Genomic DNA, 20611 nt, shown 5'->3' on the forward strand with positions numbered 1-20611 from the left:
CTCTGTCCCCCACCCCCACAGTGCTGAAGGAAGCCATACCTCCGGGCAGAGTAACGGACGAGACCACCAGGCGTTGGCAAAGGCAGTCCAGGTCCATCAGGACACGCTGCGCACCATGTACTTTGCTTGACATGTTTTAGTGTTTACGATTGTGTACCGAGTTGGATTCACATGAGACCAGCTACACTCAGACCAACAAATGCCCAGCCCTTCCGTGACAGCCAGCATCGAACATGAAACGCCATTGATTTTAGTAGATTCTCCACTTTCCAGAATGCCTTCCGTCCCAGATTTCAAACTTGGATTTTGAACTGCAGACCTGTATGAGACCCCATTGTCGTAGGAAATATGGTTTGCCAAAATCTTATAAGCTGCTTATGAAAATAGAGTCCCGTGTTTCCTAAAAATCTCCTAAAACCAGTCTATGAACTCAGGGCTTTAAAACATTTTTAATTTATTTGGTCGTTCGATTTACTTGTTTTTAACACATGATTCTATATGAAATTGATGGGCTCAAACTAGCTGTGAACGTTCTGTGAGAGTGAAAGCAACATAAAACACATTGTGGTTTTAAAGCCTTGAACATTCTGATGCTGTCACTAAAGTTTATTTCAGAGTGACACCTGTGTGCTCCTGACCTGGCTCCCACCAGCTGTCCGGGATCCGAGGGCAGGGGCCAGGCGAGGCGCCCTGGTGTCTCTCGTTCTGCCACTGCCCGCCTTTCACTCAGCCCGAAGGAAGGAGGGGTGGCAGAAGGTGGGCCGTGTGTGTTTACAACATTTATAGGTCCAGAGGGATTGGCAGACAAGTGCCATTTTAATAAAAATTTATTTAAAAAAAGAAAAAAGACAATATGCCGACAGTCTAATCATAAGATTTGTCCTATAGGACTGTGACATTTATTTTCCAAAGTTTCTAAAGAATACGGGTCTGTGGTGATAAATACAGTACAATCCTTTTTCACTGTTATGTCTTTAATGTAAGAGAAAAGTATATATATCTGGTTTGCAGTATTAATGTGATAGATAGATGCTGTTTTTCATTTTACTGACTACGGGGTGCTTTTGTGATCTGTTTAGCATATCAAGAGTGTTTTGGAGCCTGGAGCCTGGACCACCCTTGTGGTTTCTCAGTGCTTAAGTACAGGAGTATGCAATTGACTCAGTGCCCGCGGCCCACCCCCTCGTGTAGACCGCGCAGCCTGGACCCTCAGGAGGACGGAGTGTGCTTCCAGCAGTCACTCCCCTCCCCGCCTCATCCCCGTGTGTCGCTCAGCCAATTAAGCACAAATGGAATGTATGTATCCTTCCACTCCTGGGAATGAGTCTGCGTATCAGCGTGCACTTCTCTCTGCGTGTGGTTTGTTAGACAAGCGTCATAGGATCTATGCACTGAAACACAGAGAAGGCTGTCGGTGGTGGCGCTCTGCGGGCTGCGAGGCCCGCGTTCCGCGAAGGAGCCCAGCCCTCGGGAGGATGGCTGATGGCGAAGCCAGCAGCAGAGGCAGACCCTTCTGCTAGGATTTGCGTGCTGGGCCCCGGACGTGGGTTTGCCAATCTAGAATCCGTTGCACTAAGAATGATACCGTGGACAGCTCGACAGGGCTGACAGCAGAGGGCTCCGTTTGTGTGCAGTGGGCTTTTTGTCCTTGTAGGCGGTTTTCTGAGAATCCAATCCACGTTCAGTACAGAGATTCTAGGAAGGAGATGAGCCTTTCCCTAGTGCTGCTTCGTGCTCTGTAGGTTTCCTCTGGCCCTGCTGACGGCCCTCCCATCCCGGCCTGACATTACCTCTGGCACTGTGGTGGAGTGAGGGTCCCAACCAGGGTGCCTCGTGCTGGGGTCAGCGCCTGCCTCGGTCTTGTGTGAGGGCTCCGCGGGGGCGGGGAAGCGCTGTCATGGACACTCGGCCTGGATTTTGGCGGCAACGACAAAGGGGTGACTATTATTTGTGACAATATATACTCAAGAGTGGTGTGTGTGTGTGTGTGTGTGTGTGTGTGTGCGTGCGTGCGTGCGTGTGGGCGCGCGCGCGTGTGTGTGCATGTGGGTGTCTTATTAATGGCATTAGTCTCTTCTTGCTGTATCTATTTTTTTTTGTCTTTTTAAATGACAGAAGCCTCTGCTCTAAAAATGTTGCAATTCCCTGTCACTTCGTTAGCAAGTGGCACCTTCTCCTGTTCGGAAGGACACCAGTACACTCGTGGCTTAAGTTACCGGGAGCGTTCAAGCTAAGGAGGGAACCTTTTCACTAATACACTTTTAAAATCTGAACTTAGGTTAGTTTTCAGTCATTTTTAGGATCATCTAGAACCGTGCGTCTCGAAGGTATGTTTCTACCACTTGCAACAGGATCTCGGTGGTCGGGGCGTTGGCCGTAAAAACGCTGTGACTCCTGTGCTCGCTGCGGCCTCTGGGGTGGCGGCTGGGCATCTGCGTTTTACACCATCAGCTGGGGGTCCAGGGCTGCCTGGAGTCCGAGAACCTCTAATCTAGAGCCTTCTGGAGAGTGTGCTCCCTCAAGCACTGAGGGCCCAGCAGGGAGGGACTCCCCAGCAATGCAGGGAAACGTTTTCTAAGCGAATACACTGGGCAGGATCACAGGCTGGCAGAAAATGAGACCTAAATTTTTGAAAAATCCTTTTGAAGGAAAAGTTTTCTTTCTAGAGGGCCAGAGTACTTTGAGAAAGGTACTTGTTACAGCCCTGCGCTTGTTTTATAAAACTTTTACTACTTAAAAGCATTCATAAAGCAAATGTCTCCAGCTGGGTTAGCTGCATACCTTTGTACATGTCTGATGGTTCAGAATTCAAATGGCTGTAGTTACAATTTCTCAGGTAAAGAACTGTTTTCCCAAATTTCTACCAATCCCCCCCCCCCCATTATTAGGATAAATTTTGAGACAGCGTAAAACCTCAAGGTGCAGTAGAATAAGTCCAAGCCCTGTTCGCGTGGAAGCCAAGAGGGGCCCTGCCCGTTCTGTGTGGGTCACGCCCGCCCAGGGCAACCTCGTGGCCGCCGGAGAAGGGCTCCGGGCACCTCCGGCCTCTGCCTGCGTTTGACAGGTTTCCTGAGGCCTGTGCAGGGCTGTGCAAATTGCAGAGGTGTCCACTCGCCGGCTTTGCCTGACCCCACTAAGTAAGGTGTGCCTTGCTTTAAGCAAACTGAATGTGAAAATTATGAAGTAGAAATCTGGATTAATTTCAAAGAAAAACTGGGGTTTATCTCTTCAGAAGAGGTCTCCCAATTAGACCCTTATCCTGGTACTCTTCCTAGTATATTTTAAAATATTCACCGTAAGAAAAGTTAACATATTCCCATCCCTTCACCACTTCCTATTACGTTCGACAAGCTCTCACCCTAATAGCTAAGCGATGAAAGAAACCCGGGGGAGCTGCTTCAAGTCGCCGTTTTGTAGGAGAGCCCTTTGGCCCTGCTGAGATTCCATCCTGCTGTTTGTGTACTTATTATAATAAGCTCAGATGTTCCTAGTTCAGATAAATGTTGTAAAGCTGGGCATACCTATACTTTTAGAAAGGGATTGTTTTATTTTGGTTTTGGTTTTCTGTTTTGAGAAGACTTCACATATACACTTGATACTACACTTTAGGGTCTGCTTTCTCTTTTCAAGATTGTGTTGCTTTTTGGTAGTGTCCTCACACTCCCGTGCATGGATGTTTGCACTCTAGAACCACGAGCGATCCCTGGCCACTGCGCTGGCTTCCCCAGGAGGGACTTGTTGGAAGTGGAGTGATTACCGTGCTGTGTGAGTCTGGCCGTAAGCAGTGCTGTTGTGATGTTTACCCCGGCGTGTGCTCATTAGAAGAGACAGTTGAAGTTCAATTCCTGCAGCAGGGTTGTGGGCGGGTGGGTGTCGATGTTATATTGTATGTTATTTTTATTGTTGTTAAATGCAAATGTTGCTATTTATTGTTTCCTTTCTGCTCTGGTTTCATTTGGCTGATACGGATATTCCAGTGCATGTGGTACCTGATGAATATGATAGAAATTCTTTTCCCCAACTTTTATAAATTACCTAATGTTTACCTGCAAGTTTGCTGGATGATTTATTTTTGAAAGCCACAAATGTAATTTTTCTGGATGAATTGTTTTTCTTATATACGCAGCAATGTAATTTAACATTGATCTGCAGGGTGACTTAAATTTTATTTTTACAAGGCAGTTTTTCAGTCAGATTATATATTTGATACAATATGTTAAGGGTAGACCGGCCAAGCGTTGTGCAGTTGGGACACCAGACTGTCTCGAGGAGGCCTCTGAAGGCTGGGGCGGCTTCTCTTCGTTGCTTGGCGCCGTGGAAGCACTAGGCTGTTTCATGGAGCCACCCGTCAGGATCTGGATGGAGTCCTTGAGTGGGACTTTGATCTGTTGGGCAGTTCAGAGGATTTTTCATGGGCATTTTCCTACACCTAAGGCAGTTCCATTAGGAGGAGCTTTAGACGTTGACATAATCCAGAGAGTGGACAATCCCAGTGGCCCAGACAAGCCATAGAAATTTCCCTGTGACCTCTCTTTAACTCATCTCTCACGCTCATGAGAAAAGGAATGTACAATGAATAGAAACTTCCTCAGTGTTCATACGCCTCACTTTCAGAATGCAAATACTTTGTATTTTAAGCCCTCCCCCAAAGTAACCAAGAATATTCTCTCTAGCTGCCGTGCCAGCAGTTTCGGCTGCTGTGACGTTTCTCAGTGTAGACACAGTGCACGTGTGACTTCGTAATAGGGCTGTCCGTGTTACACACACATGCTGACTTCTTTTGTAAGGAAAATTTTCAACTCGAAATAATTGCACTGATTTTTTGACAGCTTCCTTTTTATTATGTCCAACTTTGCATCTGCTGTACTTGTTTGAAATGACTGTAAATAGATTTAGGATAGCAGAAATGATGTAATACGATGTGTTGCTTTGTTTTAGTGATCCTGCCACGTTTTTCAGTATTATGTGTTAGAGCCGTGTGGGCTGGCCGCCGCCCTTCCCCCTCTACAGCCATGTGTATGTGTGTGTGTTGACCATTCATGAAGGACAGATTAGCCTCGTTGCTGTCTTTTTCTGGAAGGAAGTTTGCAGTGTATTGGAAGAAGAGTGTGCTCTCTCCTTGCGGTCTGAGATTTAATTCTAAGAGGATTAATTGTAAATCCTTTGAATGCTTCTGGTCTGTTTAATTCCTCGTTATTTGCCATGACTCCCTAAAGCATTTGCTGCTAGCTCCCTCCAGCATTTGACAGCTTGGATAGGAAGCATCTGAACGGCCAATGTTACTAGAGAGTCAGGGCCTCCCTTGCTTCTCTTTGGTCACCCGTCATTTGAAAGCCATGAGGTCGCTGTTATGTCAAAACTGTCATTTGTGGCTTAACCCATAGGTGCCAGGCAGACCTGAAAGGCAGGCTGTTCCTTTAGGCCTCGTGATTTGGCCAGATGAGAAGTGTGTGCTCCAGTCCACAGTGTGTAGTTCTGTCTGTGATCAGGTTACACAGTATCAGACACACAAAGGAGCTTTTCCACCCAAACCAGCCATCTGAGTGTGTGTTAGTGTCGCGTCGATGCCACCTCGGTGCCCTCACTTAGTGCTTTTTTGGATCTTTTGCCATTTTATTGTCTAAAGTGAATGTATTGGCTTAGCCATATCACTACAGAAGGTGGTTTCTAATACCTTTTAGTTTAAAAATAAATAAATAAACGCAGATAAAGGCTACCTCTGAATTCTCAATAGATTCATGTTTGCTTTTAAGTGTAGCTATCCACACTGAAAATAGCCAAAATGTTGCCTGAATCAACTGAATTGTGAACATCTCTCTGTTCAGTTCTGGCTTGAAAATGTGTGTGCCATACTGTGACCCACGGGCAGTCCCCTCCTCCCTCTCTGCGTGTCCAGGGTGGACCAGGGACTCCTCAGGGCTGCCCGGCTCCGAGATGTTAGGACTCTCAGTGGCCAGCAGGAAGGAAACACAAGGGCCTTTCTGCACCGTCCTCAGGTGCAGGGCCGTGTGTGGTGGGACCTGGAAGCGACCCACTGTCCTGGCTTTTCACTTTCCTATTTGACATAAGGAAGCACTTTTTTTTTCTGCTTTACTTATGAATGGGTTGAAAGTGTCTCCTTCTACTCCCTTCTCCCTTTTTGTACACTCTGTAAAATCACAAAGGTGCTTAAACACCGACTCTTGTGCAAATAGTACTTCAGTAGCTGCATGGTTTCAAAATGCAGTGCAGATGTCGTTGACCTTTGACTTGGGAGCCTTGAGTTACTAATCACTCTATACTTTAAAGTGAGCTAAGGTTTGAAAGCAAAAGGTTCTGTTCAAATCCAAGGCCCTTTGCTTGAAAGGAGCACAGGGTCCAGGGCGGCAGCGTCTTGAAGTAGGGGTTCCTGCTGCTGGCGCCCTGGACCAGGATGCCAGCCTGCGGGAAGACTGGCCTGGGAGAGCTCGGCATCACGTGTCATGAACCACTTTGCTGTCAGAAATCTCATCTGCTCGCACGCTGCTGTGGGTTGGTCAGTGTCGCCCCCCTGCTCCTTCGCGTCTTTTCTTTAGGTTCCTCGTGTTCTCTCGTCTTCAGAAGGTGAGCTTTTGCTCCCGATCACTTGCGCTGGTTTGCTCCTGAGTTCTGGAGGGACAGTTGGGCGGTGTTGCAGTTGCAGGCGTCTGGGTGTGAGGAGGCGGCTCCGCTCTCTTCTGGGCGCTCATCAGACCTTGACTTTGGCCCAGAGAGGTTCCAGGTGTGCCATTACGAGGAAGTCCTGGCCTTCAACGCCGCGTGCTGCGCTTTAATTCCGAAAGCACCAAGTGTCCTTTGCAGTCTAAGAATGTGTAATTCTGCAGTCGTGCTGTCCTATAGACACAGACCACCCTGAGAAGCGTGGACACTGGGGAGCGTCCGCTACCTCTGCTGACCTGCTTCTGGGGTTGCTGGGCTCCGCTGAAGTGGCCTCATTTTCAGCCAGAAACCCATACAGGGCTTTTCGGGGGCCGCTGCGCGGCGGCCGGCTCCTCGCTTTAGTGATGTCAGCCGTTGACTCAGATCTCCCACCTGCTTTCTGCACTCATGTCCCCAGCGTCCCGACGTGGGCCTCCCCCAGCATCTTTGCGTTCATGAAAGATCATTAAAGATGAGGGAACTGAAGATTACTGGTGCTTTTGTTAATACTTTTCTGTCTTATTGGTTGATGTGAAAAATTCAGGTGCGTTAGATCTTTAAACGCCCTTGGTGGTGTGACTGTAGGCTTGGGTCCTCACCTCACCCCCCTTCTTTAGGCGGTTGGAGGAGGCTGAATGATCTCCTAGTTACAACTTCCTTGGCCTCAAGTAGTTCAGAGTTAAAGCTACAACACCAAATATTGACTCCTCCCCCCCCCCCCCAAGTGTCTCCAGGAGCTCGATGTTCAGGCCAACCTCATTCGGTACTTCCGGAATCTTCAAGGTCCTCAGAACCATGAGTTGATGCTAGGAATGTGCCCCCTCGCCGCCCACCACCACCTACCGGGCTGGGGGGGGGGGGTGCGATGCGGATGGGCTGCCCGGCCCCGCTGGACGGAACTGGGGGGCCCAGGGCTCCTCTGGACTCTGGAGATGCTGGGAACGATGCTGCGGGGTGGGAGAGGGCAGCCCCTCTGACCCAGGGGGCAGGCGGTGCCCAGGCCTCCCCTGGCCTCCAGAGGCCAGGGGTGCCAGACTGAACGTGTTCTGGAGACCCCGTCTCAGCCTCCGTGCCTTTCAAGTCCAGTCCTCAGTGTCCTTTCGAAACCACAGTGCGGCTGCGTTGTTGGGAAGGAAGCCTGGCCCGGCGCACGCTCAGGCACCGGCGCTCTGCCTTGGAAGCCGCACCGCTCCTCGGCTCCTGGGCACTGGCTCCTGCGGGAAATCGCCGGGTTCTGGCCGCGTGGCTCCTCCCAGGCCCTGAGCACGTCCGTCCACAGGACCCCGCTCCCAGTCGGGTGCTGACCGTGACCGCCGGCAAACCTGGGGGGTTTGTTCTCAAGGTCACTCAATGAGAATGTCGAGCGTAATGGAACTAGATTGTTTTCAAAAAGGAATTGGAATCGGAGTCCTGTCTTTGTAAAATGCGTGGGAAGTCCTCAGATGTCAGGTGCCATTTCAGTTGTCGGAGTGCCCCGCGTTGTTGTTGTTTTGTGACGTGCTGGGAAACTGCTTCCTCGGGAGTGGTGTCACCTGGAGCTGTGCACGGAGGACTCGGGTTTTGATGTCTCGAAGATGCGGGTTTTAGCTCTGACTTTTCCAAGCCAGGTATTGAGTTGAGCAGTTTTCTTGGCCGACGGTCTAGTTAAAAGCCACCCTTCTCTGTCAGTGGATGGTTTTAAGCGGGGGAAATAGCCCAGTGTTACTTATTTTAAACTGTCTAGAAAAGCCTTCAAGGTGGCAGCTCTTGGCCCTTCCGTCTCCCCCATATCCTCTGTTCTGAAAGGCAGAGGCACCAGGCACCGGGGGGGCTGCGGGCGGCTTTGGGGGGTCGTAACACAGCGATGACGTGGGCTCCTCTTCAAAGCCAAATAGACACGCGACTAAAACCCTGGAAGTCTGCGGTTTAGCACTGAACTGAAATTCGCCTCCTGAGTTTGATAGTGGATTTTACATGTAGTTGTTGAAGGTATAAATTCATGTTTTGTAACTGTAGCGGCAAGTGAGTTTTTACTTTTTAAAAAGTTTTAAGGGAATAATTGTAAGTTTCTGTGCAGCAAAGTGGCTAATTATTCATTAAATACAAGAATGTAGTGTCTGAATCCAGATTTTTTCTTACCTCTGGTACACTTCAGATTACTTACCTAATATGTATTGAGGGGTTTAACCCTGAGTTTTACCGACTTTTCTAGTTTTATTTTATTTTTATAAAATAATTGAAAAAAACAAAAATGAATTCAAAAGTTCCATAGGTAGATCTTGCCCCTTCTTAATTTTCTCCCACAAAAAAAATTTTAGAAGACATTTTGAATCAAAATGTATTATGACCATTTAAAGTTTACTGTTTTCTAAGAAGCTGAGCAGCTAAAGGGCCTCACTTCAGGTGGTACTGTGCGTACTGTCTGCGGACTCGTTTACCTGTGCGGTGGGTCTACGTGACGATGTCTTGTGCTTGCAGTATAGAAGCCGTGCAGTGCTGTTCCTGTATAAACTAGTTCCTGTATAAACTAGTATTTATGTACATTGGCCTCTCTGTATAACTTTTCATTTGCTTACATGAATTGTAAAATTAAATATAAAATTATAGTACCTGCTAAATACAAATCTGAGGCTTCCTGTCCTTGTCTTTAGTTTAATACCATTCTGTGTGTTTTGAGGATGTCCAATGCTTGCATGATGGTAGGTGGTAATGCCACTTTAAATTAAGCCTTAATCAGATGTTAAATTTGTAAGTTTCACAGTATGCAAAAATATTAGGCAGAATGAGTTTAAACTGTTCAGATCAAGATGCTATATCATAACTCAACAAGTCTTTTCTCCAGAGTTATAAAGGGAAACTTTCAGTGATACAGCTCTGTCTCGCGCGCTCTCTCTCTCTCTCTCTCTCGCTCTCGCTCTCTCGCTCTCGCTCTGTTTCTGGTCTGGCTTGGCTGTTGCCATTGCTTGATGAAAATGGACCATTGTGCATTTCTGTGGCAGTCAGTCAAAAAGACCTGTTCTGAAAGTCTTGAGACTTTTTCAGGGTTATTTTGAAATGTTTGATTTTTTTTCCCTCCAGTCTGAGATGTATTTATGGCTGATGAAGAGCATGATTTAGGCACAAACCTTTGCAAACCTGCTCATGTTCTAAGCTTTCTTCCGGTAGTGCCACCTGTCATTGCTTCTGCATATGATTAAATGGATTTTTGTTTTTGTAAAAGCATCTTAAATTTAGACATAAAATGGAGGGGACCCAGCTTTCTTTACAATGTGGATCTACCTCAGTTAAACAGTTGGGTGCTATTTACTAAGTCTGTCAAATTGAATTGGAAAAAGTAACAAAACAGTGAACTATAACTCCACACAAAGCTTGAAATCATAATTTCCGTTTATTTAATAATATCTATTTATTTTGTGCCTTTTGTGTTGAATCCTAATGCATTGAAAAAATCAGTATGAAATTAAATATTTTATATTGTACATGGGGAGAAAAAGCCCAATTGGCCATGGAATTTGATAGATCACCCCAGCCAACTAAACACTAACGTATACTGGAATCCCAACTGCCCTCTTGTGAAAAGAAACATAGAATTATGTCCAAGAGCAAATTTGACATTTTACAAGCAAATTCCAGACTCTTCTACGCATATATCTGTAGCTATCACTTCATTTTCTGTGCCAATGAAGGGGCGACCAAAAACAACTCACAAACACTCTTGTCATTGCTTTTTCACCACACGTGCCCTCCCGGCCTTCCTCTGGCGTATTTTATAAGTTTATTTCATAAGCAGCGAATGGACTATTGTTGATTTCATCTCTCCCACCCTCCTGGTGTGGGTGTTGGTGACCATAGACAGAGGAAGGGAGGGCCGCTGGCCGTGGAGGGGGGGGAGGGGAGGGGTGCTGCCTGCAGCAGCAGCCCCAGGGTTTCTGTAAGTTAGGAAAGCTTTCTGGCAGGTGAGAAAATCGGGTAGATCGATGACTTTCCATGCTTTTATATTTGGCAGTTTACAAGTCTAGACTTTTCCTACTATGGCAATCTTTTTTAACTTAATTCTTTGGAGGTAACACAATATTTTGGAGTCTTAAGAATTTGATTTTATACCAATAAGAAATAAAAATTAGGGATCTTTCCTGTAGTATATAGTTTTACTATTTTAAAGAGATCTCTGAATTTTACAAGAGAACCAACATTCCTTAGTGGCATAACTTTGAAAGTTGATTTGGGAGGCTTTTCGCTTCAGGATCTCAAAAAAATTGGGATGATTCTAGTTAAATGTTTTTAATTTTTAAAATTCCATCAGGTCAATACTTAAGCTATATTTTGTAAAGAGTAAATCATCCTTTAGTATGCTGCATGTAAAGATCAGCGTTGTTGCACTTTCTCAATAATAATAAATGCCCTACAATTGGCTCACCAGTAAGCATTTTGTTTTTTACCTAACAAGAGTACTTTGGGGCAGGTGATTAAATTTATATAGGTACCTCAAGAAAAAGAACCTGAATATGCTGCATTTTGTTTCTTTAGCTTTTATACGTAGCATTTTGTTCTGCTCTTATGATTTTGTTTAGATATATGCTTTTTGGACCCCAGTAGACTGTTAAAAGAGATTTTAAAGTTACTCTTGTAGGGATACAGTATCTTTTTTTTTTTTTTTTTTTAACGTACTGCAATATCTGGTTCAAAGGTTGCCCACCAGGAGATTAATACTTTATACCCAAATACACCTGAGAAAAAGGATACCATGTTTATAAGCAGACAATAATGTTCCCAATCCTTTCTGTTCATGCTGCTTTCTTAATTCTTTTCTCCATATCATCAAGAGGTTGGACGACTTATTTCTAAGGTCAGACTTAAACATCATAGGATCTTAATGTTTTCAACACAGACCTCACAAAATTGCCATTGAGTAAGTAGCATGATCCTAAAGGTATTGCTGGCACTAGGCAGCCGGATCCATCTGGGCTCTGAAGAGCCGGTCTTCACACTTCTCTGTTCCCCAGCACTCACCCCAGACTGAACAGACGGGGAGTGGTCTTGATTGACAAAGATTAAACTGGTGAAGAAAGCTAAAGGCTGAGACACTGAGCATCTATTGTCGTGTTTAAGCTTAGCTGGGTCCTTTAGAGTTTGTTTTACAGCTTACTAGGTTAAGTAGTTTGCACTATTTTTGCAATAAATTCATGGAAAACCTAACAGTTACTTGTTTTGTTTCTTACTGTGTGTATATAAACTAATACTAAAAAGTTTGGCATAGTGTTTTTTTCACCTCCTTACATAACCCTTAACATGCACAGAATGCTGTAAATCTGATACAATATGATGTGAATGATATTTTATAAAGTTATTTTGTATGGTGTCAATTTTGTTTTGCCTCATAGTATGTCAGCAAAAAATAAAATAAAATTCCTCGTATTTACAGCTGCCTCGCCCAGAGATCTTCTGTTTACTCACATATTTATTTGGGGACTTCCTTCCATACGGGTTAAGGTTCCAGGCTTCTGAGGTGGAAGCACGCCTTTGGTGATAGAAGTCTAGAGCCTTATTCCATACGTTGGGCCCCTGAGAATTCGGGGTCTGGGGATAAAAGCATCAGGAATGAATTGAACAAATGTGGTACCTAGGATGAGCTGGGTGTTCCTACTCTAGCAGCCATAAGAAGAAGAAAAGAAGTCATTCAGCTAAACCCCAATCGAGTGCAAAGCCCTGAGCTCCATGTTGCATGGGAATCAAAGCTGACCATATCTGGGATTCTGGGCCTGGTGACCTCCCTCTGGGCAGTGTTTGACTTCTGTCTGTACTGAAAGAATATGTGGTGTTGGGAAAGGAAAGGAGGGTTGGGTTAAGAAAACCAAAAAAATAGCGGAAAATCCCTAGGATGCACATTGTTGCTAAAGCAGGCCAAAGTTCTTGTTTTGTTTTGAAACAGCCAAAGCTATTTTCTGATTTTTACGCAAAATGTTTTTAAGAAAAGAATAGGGCTTCCCTGGTGGCGCAGTGGTTAAGAATCCGCCTGCCAACGCAGGGGACACAGGTTCAAGCCCTGGTTCGGGAAGATCCCACATGCCGCGGAGCAACTAAGCCCGTGCGCCACAACTACTGAGCCTGCGCTCTAGAGCCCGTGAGCCACAACTACTGAGCCTGCGTGCCACAACTACTGAAGCCCACGCACCTAGAGCCCGTGCTCTGCTACGAGAAGCCACCACAATGGGAAGCACGCACACCACAACGAAGAGTAGCCCCTGCTCACCGCAACTAGGGAAAGCCCGCGCGCAGCAACAAAGACCCAACGCAGCCAAAGATAAATAAGTAAAATAGAGAATGTGTTCATTACAGACAATGTAAAAATTCAGATAAACATAAAGATAGAAACTGTAAATTATCTGTAATCACAACAGTGAGAGGTAGTTACTCTTAGCACTCTGGTGTATTCTGTTCCAGGCTTTTTTTTCCCCCTAATAAAATCAAGATGTAGTTCTCTCTTTTTTTCTTTTCCCCTTAATGTATACAGGACCTAGTACTTCTTACTTCTTGGTATCCAAAACCACAAAGCATCTTGGTGCCCACAGGCCTTGGGACATGCTAGCTGAAACTGAAAGAATACACACAAACTGCTGAGAGACCTGCAGTATCCTTACTTAATAAATATGGCCTTACGTTGTTACATTCCCGTTATCTCACTATCATTCAGTGGATGGCCAGAGCAGTCATGATCTGACTGTGAAAACCTAAGTGTAAAAACAGCGTACGATGATGTGACGTTATGTGAATTAGGAAAAGATTTCACAAAAGAAAACAGCTCCTTGATCAGAGGACGTACAAGGGATCTTTACGCGCCACAGAGGACAAGGAGCCCATCTCAGCAGGAATGGAAGGTTAATGTAGGAAAACAGTAGGATACAAAGCAGAGTAAGACCAGTGTCCAGGGCCTCGACTGCCAAGTTAAGAATTGACCCCGTTGACAGTGCAGAGAAAACCACACTGTTTAAGCTCCAGTGAAGAGTGTAGTCTGGGATTTGAATCCTAGTTCCACCACTTGCTAGGTGTGCCTTGGACTAGTTCCTTAACCTGAGCTTTCATTCTCTTCTTTGCAAAATATGGATACTTTGCAAGTCGTGAAGTTTAGATGAAAGTGCACAATGCACACAGAAGAGGCTCAGCCCCCAATGGCTACTCCAATATCAGCTGTTATTAACGCTTCTTACCAGGAAAAAAAGATTAATCTTCATAAAATTGTTTTGATGATCTGATAGCAGCATGCACGATGGGAAGAGGAAACAGGCTGTAAAGATGGTGAGGAAACCAGTTAGGAAGCTACTGTACTAGACTAGCATGCGGTTTAAGAAGGAACTGAGAAGGATGAACGCTCCCTACATAATTGGATCTGAAGGGCTTATGACAGGTTAAGGATGTTTCAGCTGGTTACACACAAAAACCATTTTTCCTGGGCATTTCTTAAACAGCATCACGTTATTATAGGCAGAGGTACTGAAGGCAGTTCGGCATTTGAAAGACACTGACACAGGAGATCTTTGTGACTCTGGGTTTGGTGACAAGTTTTTATATACAACAAGAAAAGCATGATCCCCAAAGGAACAAAGTGATAAAATGGACTTCCTCAAAATTAAGAATTTCTCAAAAAAATAATTTCTGTTCTTTGAACAATGCTGTGAAGAGAATGAAAAGACAAGCCACAGGCAGGTAGGAAATATTTGCAAATCACATAATCTAGCAAAGGACTTGTATTCAGAACATATAAAACTCTGAAACCCCAACAAAAAGAAAATAACCCAGTAAAAAGATGAGCAAAAGATCTGGACAGTTCAAAGAAAATATATAGACAGTAAACAAGCAAATGAAAAGATGTTCAACATTATTTGTCATTAGAAAAATGCAAATTAAAACCAACACCCACTAAAATGGCTAAAATTAAAGCAATAAAAACTGATGCCGAGTTTTGCAGAGGATGCAGAGCAGCTGAAGCTCTGGTTCACTGCTGGTGGGAATGCAAAATAGTACAGACGCTTTAGAACACAGTTTGGTGGTTTCTGGTAAAATGAAGTATGCAATTCCACCGAAGTGACATGAAGTCGTATGGTCACACAAAACCTGTGCCAAAGGCTCATAGGGCTTTATCTGTAATCATCAAAACCGGAAACAAGAAAAATTTTTGAGATTTTTAAAAGGAAAAAAAGGGAGAAAAAGAAAAAACAGGAAACAACCCAAATTGGGAATTATCCATTCACCTGTGGAATGGATAAACAAATGGTATATCCATACAAAGGAATGCTACTCAGCAATAAAAAAGAACAGACTGCCAATACCTGCAACAACATGGATGAATCTCAAATGCACTCTGCTAAATATAAAAAAGTCAGATTCAAAGGCTACTACTATGTGATTCCATTTATATGACACTTTGGAAAGATGGGTGGGCAAACCATGGTCTGTGGGTCAAATGTGGCCTGCTGTGTTTCTGTATGGCCTATAAGCTAATAATGGCTTTTACATTCTGAAATGGTTGAAAACAAGGCAAAAGATTTCATGACACATTAAAATTATATAAAATTTAAATTTCAGTGTCCAGAAATAAAGTTTTCTTGACGTACAGCCACGCTCATTCCTGTATGTGTTGACTGTGGCTGCTTTTGAACTACAACAGCAGAGTTGACTAGTTGTGACAGAGATTATGTAGCCCATAAAACTTCAAGTATTTTCCACATGGCCCTTTCCAGAAAACGTCTGCTGACTCCTCCTCTGGGGGCAGAGAACAGCTAGATCAGTGGCTGCCAAGGTAAAGGGTAGGAAGGAGTTTAACCATGAGGGAATTTGGGGGAGGTGACAGAACTGTTGTATCTTAATTGTGGTGGTGGTTACATGACTCTGCATCTGTCAAAACTCAGAACTGTACACCAAAAAGTGGATTTTAAAATAAATTTTAAAAACAAGAGGGACAGAAAACATCAGTGATTGATTGCCTGGGGATAAGGGAAGGAACTAACTCCAAGGGTATACAGAGGAATGTTTGGGGTGATGGAACTGTTCTATATATTGATTGCTTACACAACCAACAGAATGGACATTAAAGGGTGATTCTACTGGATGAAAATTCAAACTCAATTGGAAGAAAAAAAAGAAAAGGCAAAAGCCAAAATTTACCCTATGTGAAAAAAAATAGGGCTTATGGTTTTCTCTTGTGGACAGTAAAGACAACTACTATAGGTGTAAAGAAAGGAACAGTAAAACGAGATCTTCAATATACAAAATGCTTTATAATTTTTTAAGAAAAACGTGCTTACACAGAGGTAATATTTCTTACTGTATTTGATCTAATAATTTGACTTGAAATTTTTCTCCAGGAATAAAAGTATTAGAAAGTGCTCAGTTTTGGACCTCCCCGGTGGTCCAGTGGTTAAGACTCTGCGCTTCCACTGCAGGGAGTGTGGGTTCGATCCCTGGTTGGATAGCTAAGATCCCACATGCCTCACGGCGCCGCCAATAAAAAGGAAAAATAAAAAGAAGAAAGTACTCATTTTAAAATTTCACAAATGTTTCCAGATAATAAGAAGGGCATCAGAATAACAGAGGGTTCTAAAACTAGTTTCGTAAAACATTTCACTATAAAAATATATACAGCTTTTAAAAAAGAAAAATTTATTTCTTTACAGTTAAAAAAATGCAGTATTTGGACATATACAAAGCCATAAATTCTCTTCAAATACGAAAATGCAAATGTAACATACTACCCAGGGACTACACACTTAGCTAAAACAGGATCTAGCTGTTCACAAGGACGAATTTCAAAATATACATATGTGAATTTACACACTGATATTTAGAAGTTCTTCAAAATCTATCTGTAAACTAGAAAGTTAAGCAAAGTTGTCTTTGCCTCTATAGCTTACAGCTGCAGGCTGGCTGTGTCTCACGGTACGCAGCCCCTTCTTGGTCCTCTCCCACTCCAGCTGCAGTGTGGGCCTGGGGAAGAGAAGCTGCTGTCTGTGTTCCTTTCCTTTGGGCTATTTGTGGCAGAGGTACATTATGCTTGGTCTCAGCCAGGAAAGAACATCACGTACGTGAAGTCTCCGAAGCGTGAGCAGACTAATGCCTGCTCCAGAGCAAAGGTGCTGATCCATGAGGGTCCTCACCAGGCTGATCTCTAAAGCCCTTCTTTCTGCTTTAGGATTCTGCTTCATCGTCATCAGTCTCATCGTTGTTGTCATTCTCCTCCTCCTCCTCTTCTTCCCTCTTCTCTTTAAGCGTTTTCAGATATTTACTAGCTAAAATCTTCTTTGGTAATATATCTTAAAAACATAAAGCTAACATCAGCAATGCAAATTTCAAACGTGCTAGTTCCTGCTATGACCTCCAAAACAGGTTCCAAGACAAGTCAAAATTCTGACTACATAGCAGGAAACCAGCACTGCCTCTGGACGAAGGCTCAACACCTGTATCTATTCCAGTGGCTGCAAACCACACTGCTCTGTGCCGGCACCCACTAGGAGCAGCCCTGCCCGACCCACCTGACACAGCGGCTGGCCCCAAGGGTCACCGGACGCTCTTTTTTAGCTGTGGTGCACACAGCCTGTTCCACAGCAACAACTATGGGTTTCTGCTTCCCCAGCCAAGTAAGGACGAGTCTGAGGGGGTGGGCTGCCCGGCTCCCACACCCACCCAGACAGCCCCGTGCAGGTGCCAACTTAATTCCTGCTCTAGGTGAACTGCATTACAAACATGCTCCACTGAACAAAACTAAAACTCTCGCCCCATGCCAGGTAAACTCTGACACCTGGAGACAGCAGCAAAATGTCATTTTCAGTGAAAGCAGAAAAAAAGCAGGGAAAAAGCTGTTTTTTAACCAGAATGTTTCAAAGGCTAAGTACCTGCAAGAAACTGAAACGTTTCCGATTCCTCTGCGGTATCTGATAAATCACTGTAAGTGAGTGCTTTCTTTTCTTTTCCACTGCCGTGTCTGTAGGAATAGGTGGCGAGATATTGAACAAAGAGTTCCTAAAACAAAATGAGAAAGTTAAGATGAAAGGTGTGCTTTGAAAATTTACCACAGACCTTACTTTTTAATTACATTAAGTTTAGATGATTTCAGATTATCTTGGTTGATCGAATTGCAGAAAATCACTGGAGAAAGGAGACATACGAGGTCGGAAAGAAAGCAAGGCTGAATTAAAATTGGCAGGGCAGCAGGAATTTCCCGAAAGTTTATTTTATTTTGTTTGTTTGTTTGTTTGCGGTACGCGAGCCTCACTGTTGTGGCCTCTCCCGTCGCGGAGCACAGGCTCCGGACGCGCAGCCTCCGCGGCCATGGCTCACGGGCTCAGCCGCTCCGCGGCATGTGGGATCCTCCCGGACCGGGGCACGAACCCGCGTCCCCTGCATCGGCAGGCGGACTCTCAACCACTGCGCCACCAGGGAAGCCCTCGAAAGTTTATTTTAGATTTCTAACTTATGAAAAATATTTAAAAGCCATACAACAAGGAATCGTGTTTGTTTAATGCCCAATCTCTAGTTAGAAGGGTTGGCAAGAGACCATCCAAAAATTCTATGCCAGGAGCAGACTTTTAGTCTTGTATTTGACTACACTGTGTCTAAGGTGGCCCGCCGACAACTGTAACAGTCACTAGCTTAAAGGTAAAAAATGGTCAGCTTGCCATTCTGCCCGGACACCTTTCCGAGGGCAGCCCACCTGAGCTGAGCCCCTCTCTGTTCTACTTTAACTCCATCGAAGTTAGTCAAGAAGGGAATAAGAAGTGCCTGCAAATCTCTTAATTCCTTAAGACCTACAGAACGAAACTGTACAGCTATCCCAAGACCACGTGATCCCCCCCTCCCTTAGCTCTGACCAACTCACCGCACCGGACACCGTCTACCGTCTACCGAACTAGCCGGCCTGGGAAACAGACTCGAAGGGAAGTTAAAGCAAGTGAGGGAGACTCTGCAGCAGAAACCTGGCCCAGGATAAGAACAGGAAGGTCTGGCCTACCTAGACCAAATTAAGAGACAAAATCATCTATCTGGACCTAGGAGGGGACTAAAACTGAGGTCCCCGAAATTACTTCAATTCTGGCCCAGGAGACTGGGAGAGGGTGGGCGAGCGGCTGGGCCGGGCCGTACCTCCTGAGGGAGCCGCCGGCCCTCTCAATGAGCCGTTCTGAGGAGCTGGGGCCCAAAGCCGCGAAACAGGCCGGAAGCGACAAAAGGAGAGGCTTTGGGGCCCGGAGTACGGTGACTGGAAAAGGCGGGGGAGACACCAAACAAGGCCCGCGCGCCTCCACGCTACCGCCCAGGCCAAACCCGCGCGAGGAAGCGGGGGGAGCGGAGTGGGCGTGGCGACCAGCTCGCGAGGGAGGGCGGGAGCGGAGTGGGCGGGGAGACGGGCGCGCGAGGGAGGGCGGGAGCGGGGTGGGCGGGGAGACGGGCGCGCGAGGGAGGGCGGGAGCGGAGTGGGCGGGCGGCAGCGGAGTGGGCGGGGAGACGGGCGCGCGAGGCGCCGGATGGGCGGGGCGAAGAGCGCGCGCGGGAGCTGGGGCGCGCGCGGCGTGGGAGGGGAAGGAGACGGCTCTCAAAAGGGCGCGCGCGCGCACGCGAAGGGGACTGGGCAGCTCCGCGGGGCCCGGCGGGGCGCGATGGTTCCGGGTGGGCCCCACCGCCGCCCCACGCTCCTCACTCCTCCCCGCCTCACCGTGGCCTTGGCCGTGAGCACCAGCGCCTCCTGGTTGATGCTGGACACCTCGGGGGAGCTCTTCATGATGACCCGGATGCGGGACAGGGGCAGCGACACCAGCCGCTGCTCGCCGCACTTCTCCTTGCCCACGACCACGTCCGCCATCTCTGCGCCCCGCCCCCGCAGCGGCAGCCCCTACCCGCCGCGAGGTGGCCGGCCTACACGGTCGGTGCGGGAGCGGCGTCCCGCTGCCCCGTGGGAGTTGTAGTGTCGGGAGGCGCGTCCGCGGGACGGACTACAAGCCCCGTGATGCCGCGCGACCCCGAGGCTGTGCAGATGGAGCGGAAGGGCGGCCAGCAGATTCGGCGGGGCGGGGGTGGGGGGCGACCGTGGGTGGGGGTTCTACCTGTGTGATGCTGAGAAGTACCATGAAGGAAAACAAAGCAGTGTAAGAAGATAGAAACCGGGTCAGTAAAGGAGAAGGCTGGGCAGCGAAGAGAGAAAAGAGCCCTGTTTATGAGAAAGCGCTTTGCCGGGGGAAAGGAGCGACAGGCAAAGGCCTTTCAAGAAGCTCAAAATGACCGCTGTGTGGACCAGGTGTGCTAGGTGAAGTCTGAGAGGTAGCCAGGGACTAGGTCCTGTTGGATTTTATTCTAAGAAAAATGGGAAGCATCAGAGGGATGATGGGCTGTGTCTTAAGTTTTCGAAAGATCCCTCTGGCTGCTGAGTGTGAATAGACCAGAGGGGAGTCGTGAGGATAGGGAGGTTGTAAGGGTGGAAGCAAAGAGATTGTAGAGTAGAAGGTGATTGCAGGTGATGAATTGGATGCCACTGTGGCTACGGCGAAATGAGCTAGGAGAAGAATGATGAGAAGTAGCCATGGGCCAGACCAGATAGGGCCTTGTACGTCATGGAATTCTTTCCCAGAGAGTTGGGAGGCCTGGGGAAGAGTAAGGTGGTCCCACTTAAGTTTTACAAGGAATACTCAGGTTGCCGTGTGTGAATAGACCAGAGAGGGGTGAGAACGGAGGCGGGCAGAGGGTGCAGTTAGGAAGCTGTAACGGGGATGGAGGCAGACGATGGGTTAGACTACAGTGGAGGTGGTAGAAGTAGGGTAGGATTGGGGATCTAATTTGTAGAGCCAACGGTTGTCGACGAAAATTCAATTAACTATCAAATTAAGAAGAAAAGGGATTTTATTCGAGCCAAACTGAGGATTATCACCTGGGAAGCAGATTCTCAGAAAGTTCTGAGAGCTCTTCCTCCCGTTAGAAGTCGAAGGTATAGTCTGTACAT

The 20611-nt window shown here is 46.3% G+C and overlaps 2 protein-coding genes across 3 annotated transcripts in view; one reads left to right on the top strand and one right to left on the bottom strand.

Annotated features, from left to right (window-relative positions):
• AGO2 (argonaute RISC catalytic component 2) overlaps positions 1-12019 on the top strand; it is a 108421-nt gene extending 96402 nt beyond the window's left edge. For both annotated transcript variants that reach the window (XM_082674486.1, XM_082674487.1), the window contains exon 19: positions 22-12019. In XM_082674486.1, coding sequence (XP_082530612.1) covers positions 22-130 — 109 coding nt within the window. In that variant the 3' untranslated portion in view covers positions 131-12019. The remainder of the gene's footprint in view (positions 1-21) is intronic.
• Positions 12020-15932: 3913 nt separating this feature from the next.
• Positions 15933-19550, bottom strand: CHRAC1 (chromatin accessibility complex subunit 1). The gene is made up of 3 exons (XM_082674695.1): positions 19334-19550; positions 17520-17646; positions 15933-16940 (listed from the first exon to the last, which is right to left on the bottom strand). The coding sequence occupies exons 1-3, from the start codon at positions 19478-19480 to the stop codon at positions 16816-16818; spliced, it is 399 nt and encodes a 132-aa protein (XP_082530821.1). The 5' UTR covers positions 19481-19550; the 3' UTR covers positions 15933-16815.
• Positions 19551-20611: the final 1061 nt, after the last annotated feature.

Source organism: Grampus griseus, assembly GCF_964374135.1.
Source record: "Grampus griseus genome assembly, chromosome: 17".
NCBI lineage: Eukaryota > Metazoa > Chordata > Mammalia > Artiodactyla > Delphinidae > Grampus > Grampus griseus.

What these genes read in the sequence shown, in the direction of transcription:
- CHRAC1 (XM_082674695.1), bottom strand. Translation starts at nt 19,480, where the DNA reads ATGGCGGACGTGGTCGTGGGCAAGGAGAAGTGCGGCGAGCAGCGGCTG. An exon ending in TGCTCACGGCCAAGGCCACG is followed by an intron (nt 17,647 to 19,333) that starts GTGAGGCGGGGA and finishes ATTTTGTTTTAG; the next exon opens with GAACTCTTTGTTCAATATCT. An exon ending in AACGTTTCAGTTTCTTGCAG is followed by an intron (nt 16,941 to 17,519) that starts GTACTTAGCCTT and finishes TATGTTTTTAAG; the next exon opens with ATATATTACCAAAGAAGATT.